This window comes from Rattus rattus, chromosome 1 (assembly GCF_011064425.1).
Source record: "Rattus rattus isolate New Zealand chromosome 1, Rrattus_CSIRO_v1, whole genome shotgun sequence".
Taxonomy (NCBI): domain Eukaryota; kingdom Metazoa; phylum Chordata; class Mammalia; order Rodentia; family Muridae; genus Rattus; species Rattus rattus.
In genome coordinates, this window is record NC_046154.1 from 124,389,245 (window position 1) to 124,402,379 (window position 13,135).

The 13,135-nt window shown below is 39.6% G+C and overlaps 1 protein-coding gene across 1 annotated transcript in view; it reads right to left on the bottom strand.

The window, feature by feature from the left end:
* Positions 1–9,973, bottom strand: part of Cngb3 (cyclic nucleotide gated channel subunit beta 3) — a 191,198-nt gene extending 181,225 nt beyond the window's left edge. Inside the window, exons 1-2 of the mRNA XM_032890369.1 lie at positions 9,863–9,973; positions 7,229–7,304 (exon numbers count right to left, since the gene is read on the bottom strand). Coding sequence (XP_032746260.1) covers positions 7,229–7,304; positions 9,863–9,973 — 187 coding nt within the window. The remainder of the gene's footprint in view (positions 1–7,228; positions 7,305–9,862) is intronic.
* Between the last annotated feature and the right edge of the window lie 3,162 nt (positions 9,974–13,135).

The following is a 13,135-nucleotide window of genomic DNA, read 5'->3' on the forward strand; positions in this document are numbered from 1 at the left end:
CTCTGAGATTTTATCTTACCAGCCCGTATGTCTACTATCCACAAAAACAACAGACAACAAACACTGGTGGTTGTACAGAGGGCAACCCAAATTTACTCTTAATACAAACTGCTGCCACCGCTCTGGAAATCGGTGTGGAGAGTTCTCAAACGGCTAAAAGCAAATCTACCATATGACCCAGTTATCCCTCCCCTGGGTATATCCCCAAAGGATTCATCACCCCACAGATTCCGGTTCATTAGTGTTAATTGCTGTCCTCCTCACAATATCTAGGGAATGCAAACAACCTAAGTGTCCTCATGATGTGAGTATACAACATGGAGTAACCGCAGAAACAAGGAAAACATAAAAAGGCTACGGAGCAGGGGATAGAAGGATACAGGTGATGCGAAGGGAATAAACAGAAAAGACAGGGAGGAGAGTTCTAACTGGGAAAGTCAAAGAAAGCAAATACAGAAGGAGAGAGAAGTAGGGGTAAAAAAACCCCAGCAAGGTTGTTTGTTTAAAGCCTCAAGGAATCATAGTATATTTTGCAGACATGGTGAAACTATGACATTTGGGATAAGAATGCCCCACTACAGACAGTAAAACACCTAGTACCAGGTATAAGGAGCCTCCTTTTGTGTGAATGCTCAGGGAAGTCCAAAAGACTCCCAAAACAATATAGACTATACCTCTCATCCTTGTATGCCTTTCAAAAGTCGGAGTTTAGCCTGTATTGCTGAAGACACCACACATAAGACTTGGGTCATTTGAGCTAGACACAATCGGAAAGTCTCTTTCCTGCATGCTAGCTTCCATAGTTCCTCCAGAGAAAGTATTATGCGATCAGCCAAGGGAGCAAAGCAGTGAATAGTTCTACCCAACTGTGACACCCGTGAATCACCACAATGACAAGTGTGATAGGATATACAAGAAAGTTCAGTAGTGATAGTTATGTTTTGGTGATAACAAACAGCTTTCTAATAGGACCTGAGGACTCAACAGGAATGAAATCACAACTGGTTTTAGAACCTAACAGCTTCTAATAGTGAAGTCTTGGAGCGAAGACAATAATGTACTACTACTATTACTACATTGTTAAGTCAGCATAGTTCCTTGCTACATTTAGAATCTTATGTTTACAGATAAGTGCTGCTATTGCCTCTCATCAAAGAAGCATCCATATCTGCAGCAAATGTCTCCACTTTTCTTGCTACAGAAAACCACAAAGGTCACTGCATTTTGGAGAATTTAGTACTTGTGGATACTCTGCAACACAGCTCAAGAGAATGTCACAGAAGGACAGAAAGATGGTAAGATCTGTAATACCAAGAAGTCTGCTGTGAGACTGTGACTCTTAGAAATGGCCACATAAACAAGAAGTGAACAATAGCAAAGTCAACAGACAGGCTAACACACAAGGGTGAAAAATCTCACAGGGTCCAACCAATAGCCAAAGCTATAGGAAACAATGAATGCTGAAAGAGAGTTAGACTCTTCCAGGACTAAGCCTCCTCTAATTGGTTATCTAATACAAAGTCATCATTCTTGAAACCATATACACACAAACAAGAAAAATTAATTCAGCAGGTTGTATTTATATATTTGTGCATGTATTTGCACATAGACATACATAACAAGAATCAAAGAAGCTACCAATTTGTGAGCAGAGGTTATTGGAATTTGAAGGGACAAAAGGAAAGGGTAGACATGGTGATTTTAATTAAATGTGTAAAATAATAATAAATTGGCATTGAAAAATTCAGAAATTTCATTTTAAAAACTGTCTTTATAGTCTGCATCTCCCACAATTCCTATCAATCGGCAAGAGTAGTGGAGTTGCCGCTGAATACAGGACGTCTATGACCTCACTAGTCTTTTTCATCTGCCTTCTATCAATATTCAATTTATCGATCAGTGCGAAATGATGAAGGTATAGTACCTCATATAATTCTCATTCATGGCCAGCTGATGATAATATTCTCCTTTTATTTTGCACACAAGCAAACAGACTCAAATATCTTAAATATCTGCACTTGGGATGTAGAAAGCAACAGAGAGTCAGACCCTGAACTGCTCTTTGTCACATGCTTTCCTTACTTTTCATGATTGGTCGTAACACAATTTAATTTTGCTTTTGAATTCTTAATTTTTTTCTATACAAGATTTCTACGGATGTAGGAGCAACCACCACAAATTCAATGGCTTGGAAAACAAGTTTATTTTCTTTTAGTTCTAGAGGTCAGAAGTCTAAAGCATGTGTGAAAGGATGAGTTGTTTGGCGCTGAGGCTTCCAGGAAAGAGTCCTATTCATTTTTAGTCTGGAGCTCTCTCCATTCCTCTGTAGTCCTTTGCTCCACTTCCAGGATATATCCAGTCAACCTGAGTTTTTCACTGTATCATCTCTTTCTTCTATCTCTATTTATCCTTCTCACTGTCTACTCACAATTACCCCTTGATTATATTGAGGATATCAGGTTAGCAATGATTTTCCCATCTCAAAAATTTTAACAGCCTAAGAAACAAAATTCAATGCATAAAACCAGATTGATAGGTTTAGAGTATGATGACGTAATGATCTTTGAATAGCCATTACCCAACCTACCACACTACCGATTATAAGCACCAGATTTTGATCTATTACTACACAAAAAGGTTCCATTAAAGCATATATGTAATATATAAACAATAATAATGATAAATCACTATTAGGTAAGTCATATACATATTTTATGGGTGAAAATACATATATTTTAAAGAAGCTATTAATATAAATAAATATAAGAAGCCTTAAAACAGATGTTTGTACTCAAGGGAGGACATTAGCAAGCTATGTTTATTTGATTCCAAAATATATTGCATTCTTCATTTCCCTGGTAGATATAAACTGAATCATGTTCTGCAGAAGATAAGAATTCTAAAATCAGAAACCAACACCTGCAGATTTTGCACCTGTGTTTTTTGAGTGAAGAAAATAAAAAGACCAACAGGATATCATATGTTACCTTTAAATACTAATAAATTTGCTTCTTAATGATAAAAATATCTTTAAAAAAAGAAAATTTGAAGTTCTACTAAGTTTGCCTGTTTAACGGAAACAGTTAAATAGCTTCTCTGTTGAATAAAACTCCATCAAAGAGTTTTCATTACCAGCCGTGAAAGGTTTCTTCCTATAAATACACACATAACAAGGACAAGAATGGATTTGTTATCCTGAAGCTTCGATTCTTGTCTTTATGTTACTAAATTTTATACATTTTTTGTGTGAAGATTTTTAGTTTTAAACAATCTACCCCCAACTACTTCTTGTAAAACAAGTGTCCTTTGAATTACCTTGATAATTCTACAGTGTTGTCTGTATTTTCTTGTCTTCCTTTGTTCATGAAGGCTTTGCAACATTCCTACTTTCGTCTGTATAATTGCTATCATGTTTTGCTTTATATTATTATCTGTAGAGGACTCTCTTTCCCTCCCTCCCTCTCTCCCTCCCTCCATCTCTCCCTTCTGTTTTGAGGTAAACATTATTGAAAGCTTTATAGCTGACCAAGCACATAAGACCATGCACATGTCTTTCTCTGCTATTTTGTAATTTTGTTAAAGAAAGGATAGTTGTAAGCTTTGGAGTGACTTGTTCTCCTATGAAGTCCTATGCTGCTTATTGCTCTTGATACTTTCTTTATTCCAGATAGGCAGTAGAATATTTTTCCCTCTTCAGAGGCCTCACAATAGACTACAATGTATAACTATCATGGCAAATCTTTTCATTCTGACAAATAAAGCCTACATGTTTTTAAAAGGTCGAGAATTGAAGGGGTTGGTGAAAGGACTTGTGGTTAAAGTGGTTGTTAGACAAGGGTAGGATCTAAGTTTGTATCCTCAGCATCCAATACAAAATTGGTCTGTCTGCATCTGTAACCCCAACACTGTCAGGGAGGAGGGTTAGCAGAGACAAGCAGAATCCAAGAGGTCACTGACCAGCTAACCTAGAAAGATCCATGAGCTTCATGCTCAGCGAGAGACCTCATCTCAATGTATAGGGTGGAAAACAATTGAAGAAGATGCCTCTAACCTCTAGGTGTGTGTACACACACACATACACTGACATCGCTCATACGCATGCATGAACACCCACACATACACATACAACCATACAAACACATATGTCACGCATGAATTTTTGATCATTAAATAATGACATTAAATTGATTAAAGAAAAAGCAAGTGGCCCATAAGGGCAGGACTATTGGGACTTAGTGGGTTTATAAAACATTGTGAGGAGGAGGAATTCTTGGGGGGATGTGGGGTGTTAGAAGTGGGAAATGAGGTTGATATGATCATATTTCATTGCGTGCACATAAAACTTTAAAAGTGAGAGTGGGTTTGTGAAATGGAGCAGCATGTAGGATAGCTTCTCCACAAGCAGATCTTGAGTTTGATTCCAGAATGAAAGGTGGAAGAAGAGAACAAACACATTATTAAAATTTTGCCTACTGCCCTTCACATAGATGTGATATATGTATATATATATCACTGTACAAACAATGCATACACATGCATGAACACATACACACGCAGACACACGCACACAGACAAGCACATGCATACACATACACACCACACCTCCCAAACCTCCCCCACCACCATATCACACCAGACACAATTTTAAAAGAGTGAGATCATGTCTTCTTCATTTTAACTGTATCTTCTAGAATATAACTCTCACTTTTGACAGTTTTTATGTGAATTTTTATCCATAATGAAGCCTTCTCCTTTTGTCAATACATCATCTAAGCATTCGAGTCAGACAGGCTACAGGAACTGAGTGTGTATCGCATCCAAGAGGGATAACTTCCTGTGGAATGCTTCTTGGCTTGCCTTCAGGTAAGGGATGCAGACTATTATTCCTGTTTACTTGGCTGGGATGAAAACCCAGAAGGACGTCAGTGATGGAAACACCTCATTTGCCTAAAACCACAAACATCCTTTATAGTCTGAGTTGAGCAATAAAAAAACAAGAGACATTCTTGAAAAATAAGTAAATAAGCATGCTCAGAGATCTGGAGAGACTTTCTCCTTATTTTTGAAAAATATATGATGAAAGTAAATGGAGAGAAGAGTGTAAAAACGCAACAGTGTAACACTGACCCAGCAGAAAATATCCAGTATCTTTATAACATTATTCTTCTGGATGGAACATCTTACTTCATTTCAATTATTGTTGCATATTTATCTGCTAAATTTAGTTTTTTCTACTTAGCTTCTTTCAGATTCTCTTAAAGAAGAGCATCTGCATATATAAGAATAGGGTCATGTTTTCAAAGAGATGCTTCTGACAGCAGCAGCATTCATTGCTAGGAATTTATTTACTTATGACTCTTTTTGTGATTTCTTTCTTTCTTTAAATGATCTTTTCTCCTTAACTGCTAAGGATTGAACCTAGGACATTGTCCATGTTAGGTAAGTCACAGGACACTCTACTGTGCCCTTAGCCTGCAAATCCTTTATTTGCAGCCCTGTCTGTGATTTGCATGTATCTATTTTCTTCTCAGAGACAGGAAGTCTAAGGAAATAGAAACTGAATAAACTTCTCTTCAAATATTTGGTTTGATTCAAATCACTATAAAGATTGTCTGATAGATGTAAAATAAACCTTTTTTCTTCATTTATGTCACAACTTTTGTGCTGTTCCATTAAACAATACTGTATTCCACTCTAATGATTCCCTTGCCACTGCTGCTTTTTTTTTCATTAGAATGTGGGTTTCATACAGGGAAAGATGTGTTGGCAAGAGGAGCTGAGGACAGAATGCACTGGGTGCTATAAAGCCAAGTGAAAGTATTTATGTTTGTCCTGCAGGCAGTACTGAGGCATTCACAACTCTTGAGCTGAGGTGTGCGGTCAAAGTGGTAGTTACAGGAAAGCAATATGCCCATAGTATTTGTGCTTGAGGGAAAAGGAGAGAAATTGATGAAACAGACTCCTAAAGAGAAGAGGCCACTTAGTGACTGAGCGCAGTGTAGTTATGACTTAACTAATAAAGGCCTGGCTCTGGACGCTGTTGCAGAGGGTGCAAGGAAGTCAGCAAGGTTCTATGGTATTACTCAGGCAGGTAAGGTCCAGCCCTTAGAGGACTCATGGTAGAGAACTAAAATGAGTGAGGTTGAATGCTTGAGGAATTTACCAAAATGATGATAGTAGCAAAGACAATGAAGAAAGGTAGTTTATTTGAATAAGAATATGATTAATTCAGCTATAATTTTAAATATTTTTTTCAAAACATGCAGGTATATATGTGCAGTGCCAATGGGAAAATTCTGGGTTGCGTTTCACAAAAGTAATCGTCCTGATATGGATTCGGAGTTATCCATGTAGAACCGAGTGTGCAGCCTTAGGCGGATGAGCTTTCCAGCTGACAGGGTGCAGAAGAGAGGGGCAATGAAGCTTCAAACATGTGCTGCCGCACCTGCTTTATTGTCTTAATAACTCCTCAGTGCCTGAAGGGCTCATCATGAGCTTCTTCACTACCTGCTTAAGTTTTCTCTAACAGAACTTCGCCATGAACAAAGATTAGGATTCTATTGTATACCTCTATACCTCAAGGCCCAGGAATGGTACCTGACGCATGTAGGGAATCAAGAACTGTCTAGTGAGAGGCCAGAAATAAGACTGGGTGGTAAAGGACTGGTTATGAAAGCATGAGCTGGGCATGGTGGTGTCAGGCTGGAATCCCAGAACTGGGGGTCAGAGATGTGTTCCTATGGCTGCTCTCCAGCCAGTGTAGCTATAAGTGGTGAGTTACAGGTTCAGTGAGGGACCCTGTCTCAAAAAATAAGATGGAGAGCAATTGAGGAAGACACCTGATGGTCACCACTGGTTTCCACATACATCTATACAGTCAAGTACACTTGAACAAATACATGCAACACACACACACACACACACACACACACAAACATACACACACACATACAAATGCATTCACATACCTCGTAAAAGATACACTGTCTAGTGTACTGAATGCATGAATGAGAGATTGAATGAAGAAACATTATTTTCATAAATAATTCAGTTCTTCAAACTGCCTATAGTTTAGACAATCTGCTGGGCCAAGGACAAATATTTTATCAAATACTATAGTTTAGACAAAGACATATTTGATTCCCACCAGCCATAGATATCATTCTTTCCTTCGTCTTGGTATTTTACCCCACCCTCCAATTACCACCATCATAGGTAACATTCTGACCTTCTTTGCTGTGTGATTTTTCAACTGTGGCTGGTGTCCTGCTCGTCAGAGATTCGTTTTCCCTTTGGTTTTCTCCCTTTGAGAAACAAAATAGAGATTGTAGCTTTTTCAACATAAAGTTGAATGTACAATGTCACTGTTCTCACTTAGTAAAGCTGAACATCTATCTACGATTTCCTAAAAATGCTTAACTTGTACCTAAATAGATATTTTCAACCTGACTGTTGAAGAACCTACTATTAAATTAGCTTTGATAACCTTCCTCCCACAATTCACAAAATATTTTGTCAATGTAACCCTGATCCGTGGTCCTATTACTTTTGGTCTTTCTGATGCCCTAGCATTGGCCTATCAGTATCCTTAGAGGTAGAATTGAAAACAATAGGAAGAAGATAGCAGTTCCATTCTATCATTACTAACTTTGTTCTCTTCATGAGTTTGTTCTTGTCTGCATATCAACATTTTTCCTAACCTTTTCTTTGAGACAGAATTATGTCACACTGGATATAGCCAGTGGCTAACTGATGGTGTTCCTATAGGGATCCACTGACACAAAACAAAGGTTACAGGACAGGAAGGTTGACTGCCAAACTTTAGTAGAGGGAACAAAAAACTGAGTATGAAGAATAGGATGGGGAGATAGTTGGTAAAGCACTTGGTTCCCAAGGATGAGGGCCTGGCATAAAAAACCAGGTGTGGTGCAGGCATGGGTAACACTAATGCTGGGATTATATTCCACAGGATCCCTGGAGTTTCCAGGACAGTGACCTAGCTGAAGTGGTGGGCCATAAGTCTCAGCATGTGGTGGACAGTTTCTTAAGAATGGCACCTGTGGTTAGCCTCTGGCTTTCATGCACGCATACATAAGATCGTATACATGAACCTGAATGCTGACCTCTAACCTCCATCCCTCAAAAGGAAGTGTAGGTGATGAGAAAATACCTGTAGGGAATAGAAATGGTGCTTGAAAGTAAATTGCTCTGCAGTAGAAAGGAAGGGGAAGGGACAAAATTAAAAGGTGCAGAACAGAAACCCAAGGTGGGGTTGGGATGGGGTGGAAGATGAGGAAAAGCCCAAGGTGTAGAGGTGATGGTAGATGAGGAAGAGGGCAAGGACTCCGAGTACTTGTGTGCTATAACATGGAGTCTTTAGCATTATGTGTGAGCACTGAATACTAACTATCAGATGACCTCATTTAAGGCTCACAGTGACCACATGTATTAGGCAAGTCTGGTGTTATTTCCTCTACACTATAAAGTTGCTTGAATGGCTAACTATGTGTACATAGAGGCGGAGTGAATCAAGACCATCTATAAATAATAATAAAAAGAAGCTGTACAACTCTTTTGCATCATGCTTTGATGTTATTTGTAAAAATTTCCATCCTTGTCTTTATATGTTGTATGAATATATTTATATAACATCTAAATATATGTTGTATCTGCTCATATGATCAATGTCATGTTCAGAAGAAAAGGAACATGTTTGTATTGGGGTGGCTTTGTATTTCTTTAGGTATCTGTTGTTGATGAACAGAAATTTCACAGGAACCCTTTGAGCTTGGGGAATAAACCACCACCCAAAGAGTACACATGGAGAAACCCATAGCTACAGATGCATATGTAGCAGAGGATGGCATTGTCTGGTATCAGTAGGAGGAGAAGCCCTTGGTCCTGTGAAGGCTCTCTTTTTTCCAGTGTGGGGGAATGCCAGGGTGTTGAAGTGAGAGGGTGGGTGGGTGGGAGGGGGATCATCCTCATAGAAGCAGGGGGAGGGGTATGGGAGAGGGAAGAACTGAAAAGGGGGATAACATTTGAAATGTAAATACAAAAACCTAAAAACAACCTGTTTCACCTATTTCCCACATGTACTTAGAAAGGACAGTTACAAAGCATTCCCAGATAGAACTGCTAAGAGTCTTTGTTGCCAGCCGGTCTTCTCATAATTAACACCCCGGTATCACAGCTGCCACAGGGTGCTGGCAATACCCAAGAGCTGTCCTACCTGGGCATAGTCTAAACTCTCTTCCAGCATGGCTGCTTCAGGGGTAGATGGGTCCTGAAAAGCATCTGTTCTGCTTTGTCTTTAAGTGTCCTGTAGTCTGTGGGCCACTCATCTGGAAGGGCTGACTCAGCTCCTTCTCCTCTGTCACCATGCAGCCTGGCTGGTGATGAGGTTTCTGCTGTAATGCTTATGAAGTGGGATCTAATACAGCCTCGGTCATGTTCTAGCTATGTGTTAGCCGTGTTAGAGTAGGATTCTGTTTCACAGATGTCAGTGCTTGCAAAGGGCTCAGCACCCTTCGACACTTCGTAGTGCACAGTGAGCGCTGAAAATGCTCATGCTCTTCAAGAAAAAGACCTATTAGCAATTTCTGTGTGGCCTGTGAGAAAACAAAATTAGCAACTAAAACTCTTTCAAGTCCAAACATATCTCCTGACATTATTATGCTCCCTTTAAATATGCATATGCAGAATATATAAATTAATAAGAACATAACTTAGGCAGTACCCAACCTAGATGTTGCCGTCTAAAATTACTGAGCAATCTTCTATACAGCAGCATGCACTAGCATCTATTAGCAGACAAAGGATGAGACTCAAGAGTGCCTGACAAGGAACATAAAGAACATACCTGTGCTATGGATGGCTGAGACCCACTGCTCAGGTGGGGGCAGGGTTGCTTCTCGGTCCTCTCTTCCATGGGCTTCACTTTGTTGCATTTTACTGTCAGAGATTTTAACATCTTCTCTGAGGCAGGTCTGAAAGACTTCCGATTCTATGACCCTGTATCTCGGGCAGGAGAGATGTGCTTTGTTTTTCTTTCCATTAGTAGACAAACCAATTAGTTGTTTAATCAGGATTTTGTTCTGGTTAATTCCTACAGCTGACTCCCCAGCTAGACAGGGCTTTGGCTTAAAAGCAGGACATTACTTCTGCTTGGGTGATTTGCACTGTGTTTATGAACTTTTGAGAATCAAAATGCCCCTGTGAATAATTTAAGATGAGAGGATTAAACAAGTTGAATCGAATTGTTTAAAAAACAATCACGCTGCCCGTTGACTTGTTTCCTTCCTTTCTAATTGCTCGCCTTCTTATCTGTGCCCAATTTTAAACAAAGGGATATATGTGAATGATTAACTAGTGAAACACGCAGGAAGGTTCTAATTTAAAGCAAGTAGTCTCCTTTGCCAAAGTGCCCATCTCTAGTGATGAAACACGACTTTACCATTACACGTCTGTTATCTGTTCACCCAGAGTTTGATTCCATATCACTGGCTGGAAAATCTGTGCAATGCAGTCTCTGTTTGGATGTAGACTGGGGTCTCCACCCTTTGAGAGTCACAAGTTCATGATCAAGAATTGTTAGAAAAACTTTATCCACCAAGAGCCCAAAGTTCTTTGATGTTTTGTGCTATTGAATGTTACAAACCTGTGTCAGCACTTATTTTTTGAGTAAAATTCTCTCTCTCTCTCTCTCTCCCTCTCTCTCTCTCTCTCTCTGTGTGTGTGTGTGTATGCCTGTGTGTATGTGTGCATGCATGCGAGTATGTGTAGCCTGGAGATTTACTTTGGGTATCTTCCACAAATCACTCTTCATCTTTTTTTCAGTTATGATTTCTCACTGAACCTGCAGCTCCTTGGTTCACCTAGGCTGGGAGCCATTAAGCAAGCCACAGCAACCATTTTGTCTCTACCTCCTTAGCACTGGGGTTACAGGGCAGATATGTGCTGATGTGCTTGGTTATTTTGTGTGTGACTCTAAACTAGGATCTTTATTCTTGTGCAGTAGGCATTTTGTCTGCTGAAACATTTTCCCTGTTTTTATAGCCCACTGATTACTGATTCCAGTTTTTGCTGGCCATATGTTCACAATTGTGAGGCCATCCACTGGAGAGTGGGCAACATAGCACTGAATACATCATTATAGAAAACAGACTTTTCTTTCCAGAAGCTATCAGCTGTCAATAGCCTCTTAGTTAAGGTAAAGGAACTCATGAGTCCACCCTCTCTCCATGCTGGAACTTTGACTGGCTTGACCTTGTGCAGATCTTGTTCAGGACATGATAACTGGGCCTAGGGAAGAGAGGATTATAGATACCTCATTTGTGACTGAGCACTCCACAGATACTTACTCTTTGGGTCTTGATAAATTGTGAATTTCTATCTGCTACACACACACACACACACACACACACACACACAAAACTTTTCTGAAGAGGTCTGAGATAATGAACATGAATTTTGATCATCGGGACTGTGTATGTGAATCATAGTAGTAACTCTTTTGCCTTAACAAGATGTTTACATTTTCTTCTAATCTTAAATTCTGTGATTTTTTTCCTCCAAGAATGGGGGGAAGGGCAAGTGCTTTGGGTAGCACTGGCTGACAAGTTGTACCAACAGCCAACTAACAGTTGTAACACTCTTTTTTATTTTTGTCCATTTTTTCCCTCAATGACAGAGCAGAAGAAGCCAATGGGAGTAAAAGCAGCTATCCTTCCACATAAATCTGACCATTTGTCTAATTCCATCAGCTCAGCTACTCTCTATCCTAAATTATAATGTCTAAATTTCTGGCCAAGACATTCTGGACCAACTATTATTTACTTCCTGGCTTTGTCTGGGGTCTCTGCTTTTTGCTCTGAACACCTTCATGGTAAATTATTTTTAATTACTCTGCCATTTCTTATTTCTACGCATGTCTCTTTATTTAAAAGTGGAATGTCCCCCACAGGCACTTGCATTGAGTGTTTGTTTCCCATCTGGTGGCAATGTCTCGGAACACTGTGAGGTTTTTAGAAGGAGGTACTCAGCTGGTAGAGGTAGGTGCAGAGCTCGGCCTTTGAAGGCTATTAACTCCTTGCACTCTGGGCCTTTGGAATACCCTTTCTTTACCTTTGCTACTACAGATAAGGCTGCCTACCCATGTGATAAACTGAAATCCCCTGGAAACCATGAGCCATGATAGTTTTTCCTTCTTCAGCTCTGCCAGGTACTTGCCCCAAGGTGTGATCATAACCAATACAGTGTCTTGCTCAGATATGCTATCTTCTATTTCAAGTGCTGTTTCTCTTCTTGTATCTTTAGGTAGAGCTGGCTATTTTCTTCTTTCAACTCTCTTTCCTCTTCTCTACCACAAACAAATAGATAGGCAATCTCTGCTGTTACTGTTGTACCTGTGTCACACATAGAAATCAATCAATTCTCATTTTAAATCCAGTGCTGGGTCCCCATTTTGCTCTCACCCTGTTCTCTTCTTCAGGCTATGTGTTGGCGTCCTTTAGTTCCTGCATTTAGTTCAGCCCTTGGCATAGCGTGAATATGCTGGGAATGCTTCTTGAATGAATGATGCAGATCACCTTTCAGTTGTGGACTGGGAATAAAGGAATTCTCTATAGCTGATGTAGAGGAGAGGAAATAGAGCAATGTCTTTGAAGCTGTGTAACTGCTGTGCTCCAGTTTCTACTTTCCAAAGCACCAGGGCAAGCTCCCTGTATGACCATCTCTATGTCTCCAAAGTAGTTACCTGAGTGCATGAAACATAATAACTCAAATGCTTATTGCACAATAAGATGTAAATGAAAGCCTTAATGTTTAATGCTTTCAGAAAACATTCTGTTTCTCCAACAGAAAAACAGAAAGCTTCAACCCATCACTCAGAAGAAACAAAAGCAACTTGAGAATAACAGGAGGTAAAATTTCCCCACCTTAAGTCAGCCCCCATAGGAACATGAAATCTTATCACTGATGCATCTTCAAGGAAAGGTAATATTATCCAAACAGGGCTCCTACTACGTACAAACTGAGTTGTGGATACTCCAGTGTTGATTCGGATCATTTCACTTGAATGGTGTTTAAGGAGGCTAACACATGAAACAACCATACAAACTGCAATTTGCATTTT